Source organism: Stenella coeruleoalba (assembly GCF_951394435.1).
Source record: "Stenella coeruleoalba genome assembly, chromosome: 17".
Lineage (NCBI taxonomy): Eukaryota > Metazoa > Chordata > Mammalia > Artiodactyla > Delphinidae > Stenella > Stenella coeruleoalba.
The window spans coordinates 69,531,065-69,545,570 of NC_137163.1; the positions used below are offsets into that span (position 1 = coordinate 69,531,065).

General features: G+C 38.4%; 1 protein-coding gene across 1 annotated transcript in view; it reads left to right on the forward strand.

Moving 5' to 3' along the window:
- ARMC1 (armadillo repeat containing 1) overlaps positions 1-13,975 on the forward strand; it is a 34,508-nt gene extending 20,533 nt beyond the window's left edge. Inside the window, exons 5-7 of the mRNA XM_079901553.1 lie at positions 10,742-10,858; positions 10,945-11,019; positions 11,793-13,975. Coding sequence (XP_079757679.1) covers positions 10,742-10,858; positions 10,945-11,019; positions 11,793-11,984 — 384 coding nt within the window. The 3' untranslated portion in view covers positions 11,985-13,975. The remainder of the gene's footprint in view (positions 1-10,741; positions 10,859-10,944; positions 11,020-11,792) is intronic.
- The last annotated feature ends 531 nt before the right edge of the window (positions 13,976-14,506 follow it).

Below are 14,506 nucleotides of genomic sequence, written 5' to 3' on the forward strand. Positions count from 1 at the left end.
CACAACTGCTGAGCCCATGTGCCACAACTACTGAAGCCCGCGTGCCTAGAGCCCTTGCTCTGCAACAAAGAGAAGCCACCACAATGGGAAGCATGCACCTCAACAAAGAGTAGCCCCCACTCTCTGCAACTAGAGAAAGTCTGCGCGCAGCAACGAAGACCCAATGCAGCCAAAAATAAATAAATATTTTTAAAAAGATGTAGTATCAGAATTTGTGGGAAGCAGCTAAAGCAGAGTTTAGAGGGGAATTCATTAGCACCAAATGACTGAATATATACAAAAAGGGAAAGGTCTCAGTGACTTAAGCTTCTACCTTAAGAAACTAGAAAAAGAAGAGCAAATTAAATCCAAAGTAAGCAGAAGAGAAGAAACAAAAAAATCAGTGGAATGGAAAACAGAGAAAAATGAAATCAAAAGCTGATCTTTGACATGATCAATTAAATTGATAAACCTCTAGCCAAATTGATCAAGAATAAAAGAAGTCACAAAATATCAGTATCAGAAATGAGACAGCATTGCTATAGATCTTTTAATGTGGACACTGAAAGGAAAATAAGTGAATATTTTGAATAACTTTATGCCAATAAATTTGATAATGTAGATGAAACAGGAAAATTTCTTGAAAGATGGATTGCCAAAGCTCACTCAAAAAGAAATGGATAACCTGAATGAATAGCTCTGTGTCTATCAAAGAAATTGGATTCGTAGTTAAAAACCTTTCCATAAAGACAATTTCTGGCCTTGATATCTTCATTGGTGAATTCTACCAAACGTTTAAGGAAAATGTAACACCAATTGTACTGTCTTTTAAAGTATTATACAGTAGTAGTTGTACAGTGTAGTTTTTTCTCAACTCATTCTACCTTTTCCCCTTTTTTTTAAATATTTTTTTTAATGTGGACCATTTTTTAAGTCTTTATTGAATTTGTTACAATATTGCTTCTGTTTTGGTTTTTTGGCCACAAGGCACGTGAGATCTTAGCTCCCTGACCAGGGATCGAACCCACACTCCCTGTATTGGAAGGCAAGGTCTTAACCAGTGGACTGCCAGGGAAGTCCCTTGTCTGCTTTTAATATTAGCTGCTCAAGCGTTCTTTTGATTATAGTGTGTATCTTCTATTTGTGTCTGTATTTCACATGGATTTCTTATAGGTACCATATAGTTGGGCCTTGCTTTTTTAATCCAATCGAAAAATTTCTACCTTTTAACAGGAATGCTGGGATCATTTGCCTTTAATATGATTATTGATTTGACTGGATTTAAAACAACCATCTTGCTAATTGCTTTCTATTTGTCCCATGTGTTCTCTTTTCCTCTTTTTCTGCCTTTTGGAGTAATTGAAAGTTTTTTATGATTGCATTTTATCTCCTTTGTTAGCTTATTTGCGTTAATTCTCTTTCCTTCCTTTCTTTTATGTTTGTTGATTTAGGGTTTATTTTGTGTATCTTTTTTTTATTTTTGAATTTTATTTAGGGTTTATTTTCTGTATCTTTAACTTTTTTTTAACATGTCTTTAATCGTATTTATTTATTTATTTATTTTAACATCTTTATTGGAGTATAATTGCTCCACAATGGTGTGTTAGTTTCTGCTGTATAACAAAGTAAATCAACTATACATATACATATGTCCCCATATCCCCTCCCTCTTGTGTCTCCCTCCCACCCTCCCTATCCCACGCCTCTAGGTGGTCACAAACCACCGAGCTGATCTCCCTGTGCTATGCGGCTGCTTCCCACTAGCTGTCTATGTTTGGTAGTGTGTATATGTCCATGCCACTCTCTCGTTTTGTCATGGCTTATCTTCAACTTATCAGTCTAGCTTCAGTTAACACTAATCACCATGAGACACTTATAACACTATACTTTCATCTGCCTTATCTCTGCCTTTGTGTTCTTGTTATATGTTTTACTTTTGCATATGTTATAAACCCCAAACTACTTTGTTACTACATTAAATATTCTCTTTTTTTTATTAAAAATTTTTTGTGGTAAATTACACTTAGCATAGAATTACCATCCATCTTAACCATTTACAAGTATTTAAAGACATTAAAAAATAAGAGTATTTTCTGTCTACCCACGTATTTACCATTTCTGGGGCTCTTTATTCCTTTGTGTAAATACAGATTTTCGTCTAATATCATTTTCCTTCTGCCTGAAGGGCTCCATTAACATTTCTTATAGTAAGTAGTACAGGTCTGCTGAGGATGGACATTTGGCTTATTTCCACCTTTTGGCTATTATGAATAATTCTGCTATGAACATTTATGTACAGGTTTTTGTGTGGATATATGTCCTCAGTTCTCTTGGGTATATTCTTAAGGGTAGAATTGCTGGATGATACGTTTAGCTTTTCGAGCAACTGCCAGACTGTTTTCCACAGTGGCTACTGCCTTTTACATTCCCATCAGCAAGGTGTGAGGGGTCAAGTTTCTCCACATCCCTGCCAACATTTCTTATTTTCCATTTCTTAAAAAAATAGCTATTCTAGTGGGTGTGAAGTGGTATCTTATTGTGATTTTGATTTGCATTTACCTAATTACAATGATGGTATCTTTTCACATGCTTATTGGCCATTTTTAGTGGTTGACTTAGGGTTTATTGTGTATGTCTTTAATTTATCACAGATTTTCTCTTTTGGAGAAATGTCTGTTCATTCTTTGTCCATTTTTTTAAAAAAAATTGCTTATTATTTGTCTTTATTCTTGAGATGAGTTAGTTCTGTTAATATCATGTGTTGCATCAGTTGATTTTCGTATGTTGAACCAGCCCTTCATTCCTAGGATAAATCCCAATTGGTCATGGTGCATAACCTTTTTAATGTGCTTCTGCATTCAGTTTACTGGTATATTATTGAGGCATTTTGCATCTGTATTCATACAGGATATTGGTTTGTAGTCTTTTTTTCCCTCGTGCTGTCTTTTTCTGGTTTTGGTGTCAGGGTAATCCTGGCTTCATAAGAGGATTTGGGAAGTGTCTGGATGAGTTTCTGAAGGATAGGTGTTACTTTTCTTTAAACATTTAGTAGAATTCACCAGTGAAGCCATTTGGTCCTGGGCTTTTCTTTGTGGGAAATGTTCTGATTATTAATTCAGTTGCTTTACTTGTTGTATAGGTTTATTCATATTTTCTTGAGTCAGTTTATGGTTTTGTCTTTTTTTTGTTTGTTTTTTTTGTTTTTTTAGTATGCGGGCCTCTCACTGTTGTGGCCTCTCCCGTTGCGGAGCACAGGCTCCGGACGTGCAGGCTCAGTGGCCATGGCTCACGGGCCCGGCCGCTCCACGGCATGTGGGATCCTTCCGGACCGGGGCATGAACCCGTGTCCCCTGCATCGGCAGGCGGACTCTCAGCCACTACACCACCAGGGAAGCCCTATGGTTTTGTCTTTTGAGGAATATATCATTTCATAGAGGTTATCTGATGTGTTGGCATACAGTTGTTCATAGTATTCGCTTATAATCCTTTTCTTTTGGTAAGATTGGTCATAATATATCCTCTTTTATTCCTGCTCTTAGTAATTTGAGTCTTCTTCCTCTCTTTTCTTGGTCAGTCTAGCTAAAGCTTTATCAATTTTGTTGCTCTTTCCAAAGAACCAAATTGTATTTTCATCGATTTTTCTATCCATCCCTCCCCCATTCTCTATTTCTTTTTTTCCCCTGCTCTAATCTTTATTATTTCCTTCCTTCCATTTGCTTTGGGTTTAGTTTGCTCTTCTTTTTCTTGTTTCTTTTTAATTTTTTTTTTGGCTGTGTTGGGTCTTTGTAACTGTGCATGGGCTTTCTCTAGTTGCAGCAAGCAGGCTTCTCATTGCGGTGGCTTCTCTTGTTGCAGAGCACGGGCTCTAGGCACATGGGCTCATGGGCTGAGTAGTTGTGGATCGCAGGCTCTAGAGCGCAGGCTCAGTAGTTGTGGCGCACGGGCTTAGTTGCTCCGTGGCATGTGGGTTCTTCCCGGACCAGGGCTCGAACCCGTGTTCCCTGCATTGGCAGGCAGATTCTTAACCACTGTGCCATCAGGGAAGCCCTTTTTTCTTGTTTCTTAAATGGAATATTAGGTAATTGGTTTGAGATTTTCTTCTACTTTAATGTAGTTATTATAGCTATAAATTCCCCTCTAAGCACTACTGTCTCTCTGCATACCATCAGATTTGGTATGTAGTTTTTCATTTCATTCATCTGAAAGTATTTTCTAATTTTTTGGTGATTTCTTGTTTGACCCATTGGTTGTTTAGGAGTTTGTTGTTTAATTTCCGTATATTCATAAATTTCCCAAATTTCCTTCTGTTAACCGATTTCTGATCTCATTTCATATGCATGATTTCAATCCTTTTACACTTGTTGGGGCTTGTCTTGTGGCCTAAAGATCTATCCTGGCGAATGTTCCATGTGCACTTGAGAATGTATATACCTTTGTGTTCTACAAGTGTCTGTTAGGTTTAGTTGGTTTACAGTGTTAAGTCGTCTTCTTCCTTGTTGATCTTCTGTTCAGCTGTTCTATCCATTTTTGAAAATCAGATGGGCTTCCATGGTGGCGCAGTGGTTAAGAATCCTCCTGCCAATGCAGGGGACACGGGTTCAAGCCCTGCTCCGGGAAGATCCCACATGCTGCAGAGCAACTAAGCCCCTGTGCCACAACTACTGAGCCTGTGCTCTAGAGCCCGCGAGCCACAACTACTCAGCTTGCATACCACAACTGCTAAAGCCCGTGCGCCTAGAGCCCGTGCTCTGCAACAAGAGAAGCCACCGCAGTGAGAAGCCCGTGCACCGCAACTAAGAGCAGACCCCGCTCGCTGCAACTAGAGAAAGCCCGCACACAGCAATGAAGACCCTATGCAGCCAAAAAAATAAATTAATTAATTAATTAAAAAAAAAAGTCAGATGGATATTGAAGTCTCTAACTCTTTGAGTTTTGTGTATCTGGAAAAGTCCTTATTGTATTTTTCTTTTGAAAGATATTTTTATGTGTATAGAACTCTAGATGACAGTTCATTTTCTTACCATACTTTATGAATATTGTCCCACTGTTTTCTCCCTTATATTGTTTCTATTCAGAATTCTGTCATTCTTTTTTTTGTTCTTCTATGTGTAATGTATCTTACTTTTTCCCTCTGCCTGTTTTAATAGTTTCTCTTTTATTATTGCTTTTGATCAGTTTATTTATGATATGCCTTGGTATTATTTTCTTCATATTTATTCAGCTTCTTGGATCTCTGGGTTTATAGTTTGCAGCAAATTTGGGCAATTTTTTCCATTATTTTTTCAAGTACTTTTTCTGTCTTTCAGGGATTCCTGTGACATATTCAACCATGTGAAGTTGTCCCATTGCTCACTGATACTCTGTTAATTTCATTTTCATTCTTTTTTTCTTTTTCATATTGGATGGTTTCTGTTGCTATATTTGCTCAATTTTTCTTCTACTGGTATTTACTTTGCTGTTAATCTCAACCAGTGTTTTTTTTCACCATAGACATTATTTTATTTATCTATAGAAGTTTGATTTGAGCCTTTTTTATATCTCCTTAACAGTTTATACTTTGTCTACTTGAACATACAGCATATGGTTAGGATAACTGTTTAATGTCTTCGTCAACTAATTCAGTCATCTGTGTTATTTTTGAGTGTGTTTCTGTAGGTTGATTTTTCTAGTTATAGGTTGTATTTTCTTCTTTGCACGCCTCATAATTTTTGATTGGATGCCAGATATTACAAATTTTACATATTGGGATACCGCATGTACTTGTATGCAAAGCCTTTAAATATTCTTGAATTCTGTTCTGGATCAGTTAGGTTACTTGCAAACATTAGATGTTTTTGAGTCTTGCCTTTAAGCTCTGGTAGGCAGACTACAGCACCGTTTAACCTAGGGATAATTTTACTACACTACTGAGGCCATACTCTTCTGGGTTCTCTGTCTATGCCCTGTGTATATCAGTTTTCTCTGCTCTGGCTGATGGGGACAGGAAGTGTTCCCAGCCCTGCGTGAGTACACAGGATGGTTCCTTCTATTCCCTTCCAGCCTGGTTGTTTCCTCACATTCGTGCACCCTTCATCACTCAGCTGAAAACCAGAGGGGAACCCATTGCCGAACTCTGGTGTGTGTCTTCTCTCTGCGGGGCCCCCTTTGTGCAACCGTGTCCTCTACTGCTCTGTGCTATGAATTACAGTTGCCTTGACCTCCCTGAATTTTCAACTTTGTGTCCTCAACTTGGGGAGACTGCTGGTTCTGCTTGGCTTCCTGCTTTGTGAGTTGCAGCCTAAAAATTTTCCAGGCAATCCGCTGCTGTGCTGGTGAGCCTCACTTCATTTGCTCTCCTTCTTTCGGGGGCGTCTGCTTTCCAACACCTGGAAATCACTGTTTTATTCATTTTATCTTGTCTGTATTTTTAGTTGTTTAAGCCTTGAGGGTAAATCTGGTCCCTGTGGCTCCATCTTGACTGGAACTGCAGGTCTCCCTGAAGTTATCTTGAGCAGTGATAAGTTAAATACCTTCACACATTGAGGGGTGGCAACTGGTGGATTACCACTTATCTCTTTAGCTGTGCCAGCTAGGTTACATTGGATTAGCCACAGCTTTTTCTAGTTGTGGTATTGGGGCACCTAGCCCTCAGGATTTAGGATTCAGTAAACAGGGGTTGCGGAAAACTTTTCATATGCATATCATCCATGACATTGCCAAGTAAGTTAACAACTATCTTATCAAAACTGGGGCCACAAGATCCCAAAAAGTTTCTAGAAAGCAGGTTCTGGTAAATGTAAATTAATTGAATGAAAGATATTAAGATGTATAAATTGTCACCAGTACCATTTGTTTAATGTTAATGAAAACAGTACAGTTCCTTTTTAAAGCTAGCAGAAACCAAATAATAAAACCCAACAAAGCTCACACACACAAAAATATAGGCCACATAGGGGGTTTCCCTCGTTGCGCAGTGGTTAAGAATCCGCCTGCCAATGCAGGGGACACAGGTTCAAGCCCTGGTCTGGGAAGATCCCACATGCCGCGGAGCAGCTAAGCCCGTGTGCCACAACTACTGAGCCTGCACTCTAGAGCCTGCGAGCCACAACTACTGAGCCCACGCACCACAACTACTGAAGCCCACACGCCTAGAGCCCATGCTCTGCAACAAGAGAAGCCACCGCAATGAGAAGCCCGTGCACTGCAATGAAGAGTAGCCCCCGCAACTAGAGAAAGCCCGTGTGCAGCAACGAAGACCCAGTGCAGCCAAAAGTAAATAAATAAATAAATATATTAAAAAATATATATATAGGCCACTATATCTTAAAGATGTAATTGCTAAAATCCAAAAAAAAAAAAGGCAGGTTAACTCTGAAACTGTACTGTAATGTTTTGGCGGCATAACCTGGCACCTAGTATGTGCCAGGCACTATTTTAGGCACCAGGGATACAGCGGTGACCAAAATAAGCAAAAGTTCTCATAAATCCTATGTTTGACTTCATTAAGCGAATCTCATAGTTGGAGGAGACCGTCAACAAGTCAAGTTTTATAGTATAGTAGACGTGGTAAGTTCCATGGACAGAAATAAAGGGAAGGTAGCTAGGGATCGCTAAGGGGTGGGATGGTGGATTATAGTTTTAAATAGGATGGTTTAAAAATCCTCTTGGAGAAACTGACATTTAGCCAAAACTTAGGAGTGAGCCAGTGGATATCTGTGGAAGAGTGTGTGTTCCCAAGAAAGGGAGCCACGAATGTCAAGCCTTCACACAGAGACAACTAAGAAGATACCTAAGAGTAATAAAAGGATGTGGAAGAAATTGCTTTAGGAAAGAGCTCTAGTTTAACAGTAAAGTTTTTGCTTTGTCAAATGTATTCTTAAAACGTAAAAACAAGTAGGAAAATATTTGTAATGAATAATTGACATCAGGTTAGTGGCCTTATTACCGTGTGTAAAATAGGTAGCTAGTGGGAACCTGCTGCATAGCACAGGAAGCTCAGCTCGGTGCTCTGTGATCCACCTAGATGGGTGGGATGGGGGGAGAGGGTGGGAGGGAGGTCCAAGAGGGAGGGGATATATGTATACATAGAGCTGCTTCACTTCGTTGTACAGCAGAAACTAACACAACATTGTAAAGCAGCTATACTCCAGTTAAAAAGAATAAAAATTAAAAATATATATTAAAAAAATCAACAAAAGAAAATCCAACAGGAAAATGGGAAATTCCTGGAAGAGATGTAATTTCCAGTAAATAGTATCAGCTAACATTTATTGCAGTACTTGCAGGTAACTTTCTGGTGTGTTAACTCATTTATTTTTCTTAAAACTATAAGGTCTACTTATAGTCCCAGTTTACAGATGAGGAGACAGAAGCACACCAAATTTAAATAGCTTCCTGGTGTAGTAGAAGTGGTAAGTGAAGGACATGGGATTTGAATCTAGGCAGCGTGGGTCTAGCTGCAGAACCCCGCTCTTAACTGCTGCTTTGGACAGCTATGCAGGGAAACGTGTCTACTCTCACTAGTAATGAAAGCAGTGTACATTATTTTAGTGTATGTATCAAGGCTTTTAGAAAGATATTCCTGATTTTGGATTGTCACAAGCATTTTTCCCTTTGCTTTATTTTCTCAGCTGCAAATCATGCTACTATGGAGTCTTCAGAAATTGGAGAGAGGCTACTATCTACATCTTTCGAATTGATACACATACACTCTCCCCCTCCCCCTCTTCCTCCCTCCCTCCCCCTCCCTCTTCCTCTTCCTTCCTCCCCCTCCCCTCCCCTTCTCCCTCTCTTCTCTCCCCCGCCCCGACCCTTCTCCTAGCAATTGCCAGGCAGTTAACTTTGACCCATCAACCTCCTTGCCCAATTCCTAATTTTATCTGCTTATGATTCTTAAAACCTAATCTTGACCTTCTATCCCTATCAAGAAGTTACTCATCCTTTGTAGCTAATTCTTGATCTGTTTGCTCTGTTGAAGATCTCATGTTTACATCTTGGAATTGGACACCCCCGTTTACCTGTTGCAAATGTGTTAATTTGTGTTAAAATAAAGATGAATTGGCATCATGGGTCTGGTTTTTCACTGTCACACATAGTTGGAATTTAATGTCAGACTCTTGTGATAAACCAGGAAAGTTGCTTAACGTTTATATTTTTTGGTTTCCTCACATTTAAAATAAGGAAACAGATTAGACTGGTAGTATCCTAACTTTCATGTTGTATATGCTATGTAAACTTTCGTTCACTGTTAAGTTTACCTGGTGTTGAATATGTGGAAGAGAGAAACATGGACCTTTTGGGCACTAATCCACCAAAGGCGCTTTGCAGAAGGGACAGTGCAGTACATGAGCCCCGTGCGCTGCCATGCACCACTGTATGCGAGACCCTTGCCTGAATAGTGTTGAAACGCAGAAGTGGAAAAATAGTTTAAGTAGGAGATAAACAATGATGTGAGTTGTTTTGAAGGTTGTGGGAATAAGTTTGAAGACTGATTTTATTCAATAGAAAAGAATGAATCAGGTAATTGAAGGCAGTGCTTCCTAGGCTATGACCCAGAGACTTGGTGTCCTTTGCTGATTCCTGTCCCCTCAGAAGTACTGAATCGGAGTCTGGTCTCAATACAGAAACAGGATAATTTAGAGATGTTGATTTGATGTATGGGTTGGAGGAGGGAGGGAGGGATGGGGAGAACTGCAGTTACTTTTTAATTCATTTTCTCTTTGGATCTTGTGTTTAAGATGACCACTTGTTATCCACGTGGATGTGTTTGTAGACAGATGAAAATAAAGTCATATTGGAGGTAGACCTCTGTGCTTCTACATGGTAGTGATGGTTGAAGTGATCTGAATAGTTTACTGAGGGATGAAGTAGAAAGAAAATCACTTAGTTTTAGCACTGGACCTTGGAGATAAAATGAGAGATGAAATACTCAGTGGTGTAAGCAGAACACCAGGGTAGTGTATTATTAAGTCAAAGAAGCATTGAAGGGCGTATGTTATATTGTGTTGTCAAGAGGAAAATGAGAACCAAAAAGTGGATATTGATAACCCTTGAGAATGCAGTGGTAACCACTGAGAATGCCATGAATGAGGGATGCGGTGATATAAATACCAAGTGATTTAAAAAATAGTGACTCATACACTGAATGCTCACTAATTCTAACTTCAGTCTGTTAGAATTTATCCCTGGAGGTTTTTAAGCTAGAGCAGGGGTCAGTAAACCCTTTCTTTAAAGGGCTGGATAGTAAACACTTCAGGTTTTGCAGGCATATGGTTTCTGTTATGACTACTAACTCTGCTAGAGGGTGAAACTAGACTTGGACAATATGTAAGCAGATAGGTGTGGGTGTTTCCAATAAAACTTTATTTACAAAAACAGCTGTTGGACCGTAGTTTGCCTACCCTTGAGCTTGAGGAAACTCTGCTTTTCAGCATGTTTTCTGTATTATTCTTCCATTCTGTTTGGTTTAAGATTTAAATTAACATTGGCAAATTTATTTCTGATTAAAATGATTAAAATTAAATATTAGTAATGAAGCTTGAAAAAAATCTAGCAGGAATTACTATTTTGTTGGATCTTATAAATTTTCATAAACTTGACTAAGCACCACCCTTTCTGTGCCCTCAAATATGTAATTGTAGAATTGAAAAAGGGACATTAGCTTTCCCTTGCCCTGTGTTCCTTCCTTTCCCCCAAATATAAAGACTAGTTCAGTGTTGTTTGATTTGATATATTCCCTTATTATTTTGCTAGTTTTAATAACAATTTGCTTTTACTTTTTCAGACTCGGAGAAACCTGTGTGAAGAAGCTTTGTTAAAAATTAAAGGCGTTATTAGCTTTACTTTTCAAATGGCTGTTCAAAGATGTGTGGTGCGAATCCGTTCGGATCTGAAAGCAGAGGTTGGTATTTTAAATGGCTAAATATGCTTGAGGTTACGGGTAATCACATCGGTGTTCAAAATTGTTGTCTTTCTGTCCTGGCCTAGGCTTTGGCATCAGCGATAGCATCAACCAAGGTGATGAAGGCTCAGCAAGTCGTGAAAAGCGAAAGTGGAGAAGAGGTAAAAGCTCGATTTAGCTTGCTTTATGCTTGACTCCCTCTTGATTATCCCTCGTGGCCAGCAGATTGCTAGTATTTCTAGACTAACAGCTGCTGAGTATATAGCGATGTGGCTGAGTCAGATTATCCTAATGTTTCTTGGTTAACAGTTAACACTTTTAGAAATACAGAGAGATCTTTGGTGGATTTCAGAATCTCTCAGACTCTGTTCTTGATGTCAGTGGAGATGTCTTGCTGATTTTATTTGGAAATAAAGGATATGTGGTTTCCTTGCATTGGTTTTTAAATACTTTCTAACCCTTAATTGGTCTTGCCGGTCCAAAAATAAAGATCCGGTCCCATCGTTGGGCAGGTATATATAGTGATAATCTCTGCATCTTGCTACTCTTTCCACTGGCTTTGTGATAGGGAAGAGGAATCTGTATGGCTTTAGCTCATTTGAGTTTCCACAGAAAGGAGGTTCATTGGCCCTTCAGGGCCCCATAGCAGCCGGTTGCTTGTTTTTGTCGTCTTTAAATAGAGGTTGAACATTTATTCCTGGAGCCTCAGGAGAAAAGCATCAGAATTTTCACGTCTACTTCTTCCTTCTGTGCTTACACAGTGCTCAACAATTGGGCCTACCTTCATAGAAGAGGATACTTTTTAAAGGAATATAACCTCTGAGAATAAATATGGTGATGAGAATGAGAAGTAAAGTTGACTTTTAACGTTTGACATGTACCTATATCAATTAGGTTGACTTTGTAACAACTCTTAACGTGCTCTCTGCATCAGATGCTGGTCCCGTTCCAAGACACGCCTGTGGAAGTAGAACAGAACACAGAGCTGCCCGACTACCTGCCTGAGGACGAGAGTCCCACAAAGGAGCAGGACAAAGCAGTGTCCCGGGTGGGCTCACACCCAGAGGGTGGAGCTAGCTGGCTGAGCACAGCTGCAAACTTTTTATCCAGATCGTTTTACTGGTGACTTCAGTTTGGGGCTCAAGGACTGTGTAAACGAACAAGGGGCCAGTTTTCCATTGTTGTGGTGAACTGTCAAGTGCAATTTGCAATAAGTTATCATGAAAAGTTTCTAGATTACATGATTAAGAATGCTGCATTTTACTGGACATTTTACCCCACTAAGTGGTAAAAAGGACAGGCTACAGGTGGAATTGCTTTGTTTATGAAGGTGTTTTGGTTTTGTTTTCCTTTGTTTAAATTGCCTCACTTTTTAAAAAACATGGGTCCACCGTTAAACCAAACATGTATTTGTGCAGCTTTACATTTTATTTTACACAAAGCACGTGATTAGGAAAACTTGTTTTCTCAAGCCTCAGGACCTATCTGAAGAGAAGATTTTTTTGTTTTTTTGTTTTTTAGTTCAAGTTGTGCATGAATTACTGAACACTTTGCCTTTTCTCATGAGAGATACTTGCTTTGGTACTCTTTCTTTCTCATGAAAAGATACTTGCTTTGAAAGCATTTCTCATAATTCCCCTTTTGTGCCTTTTTTATTTTGCCAACCATGTTTATAGAAAGGACGTCACTAGTGACATTTTGTGAATTAAAACATATTCACTGCAACGTAACAGACCCCTAAAAATACAACTCTACAAAAACTTGGCAGTCTTAGTTGTTATAATTTTTAAAAGATTAACACAAAATCAGTCGAGAAGGAAACATGTATATCAGCAAAGTGTTATTGGAGACCATTTGAATGTGACCAAATGTGGTTCTAGTTGACTGCTGTTCAGTTTGGTTTATATCAGCTCTTGAGAATTATGTCCACCCTAATATTGGGAGTGACTGTAAATGGTCTCTAGGCCTTACTTTGTGATTACACACTATCCCCTGCTAAGAAGAAGAAGAAAAAAAGTAGTAAAGAACTGACAAACTTGAAAAAAGAAAACAAAAATGGAACGCCTATAATGCCATAGTGCTATTTGGTAGAGTCTGACCTTAAAACGTGAATTACTTGGCAGATGCCTATTCAGTAGGTGTTTCCTTGTATTGCTTTTTGTAAATTTATTACGAACATGCAGTCATATTGAATGAAAAGGAAAAAAGACTCAAATTATTGCTTATAAAGAAAGAAAGCCAGCATTTGTCCGTCCACTTAAACTTTCTGCCAGAAAAAAACAGGACTTCAGCAAAGGTAAGATAAATAAATATAAATATATATACATATATATTTTTGGTATAGATTTAAGAGCTAATTACATATATGTAATGCTTTATTAAATTTCTGAAATATTTGGCAACAAAAAATTTTCTTTTGGAAATCCAACTAACTCCAGATAAAGTTTAATGCTAATATGATTAAAAACTAATAGGAGGAAATCGAAAACTTTTTTCGTCAACATGTAGAGCTGCTATTTAACTCCTTGGAGAATGTGAAGTGAAAATTGGACCCTGGAGGGTTTCCTTGCATTTTCATTGCTTCTCTTTTAGAGAAAACTAAAAGCATCCAGTGCCACTGGAGAAGAATTATTGTAAAATAGTTCACCGGCCAGAATCTTGAGTTCAAGAACATTGTGACCTTATAGAGGGAGGGGTGTTGAGGGTATGGAGAGTAATATTTTTTCACCTGGCCTCTGACTCAGGTGATGCGCACAACTGAAAATATAAGCTTTCAGGGCATGTATTGCTTTAAATGCATAGTACAACTTGCTGCCAGACCAGATGTGTTGAAAACAAAACAAAACAAACCCACCTCCTTTCTATAGCCATTGAAACAAAGTTTACTGTTCTAACAGGTTTGTATTTTATTTTGCATTGCCACACATCTGCTTATTTAAAAAACGACATCCTTTTGATAGTAATTGTTCAGCACAAGTAGGTATTACAGCTTGATGTTTGTGTGTTCTAATTCTCAGTGTTCTTTGATTCCAGGTCTTATATATAGAGCAGTTAAGGCAACTGTAACAGCATTTTTTGAAATATATTGTAAAATAATAAAAGGTAACATAATTAAAATTGAATGGATATTGCATTTTTGTGGTATAAGCATTACTGATTTCGCTAAAGCCTGTTTGTATCCACACTGCCTGGCACCTTCTCCTCACTACCTGCAAGTGTGTTACCCGACTAATTCCCGGGCATCTTCCATTCATCTCCTTCCCAGCACCACACCTGCTTCTTCCTGGGTTTGGATCAGTGCCCCTGTACATATATGCATTGTAATTAGATTAAAATTATATTTACCAGTGTCTGTGCCCTACTTAGCTCTTTGAGAACCGAGAAAGTCTGTAGTAGTACCTGGCTCGTATTTAATGCTCAAATATTTTTTTAAGAGAATGAACAAAGAAATTTTTTTTTTTTAATCAGTAAAAAATAAATGGAGGGTACTATTTAACTCGTTGGGCAAATAGGAAAAATTTCAGGCTGTATTTTTTTTCTTTTCTGGCATGTTTATTTCTGGCTGATTAATGCTAGGCAAATTCCCCTATTTATTTTGTCATTTGGTTTTTATTTTTTCAAAAAGCAGGAGAAAGGGGTATAATGCTC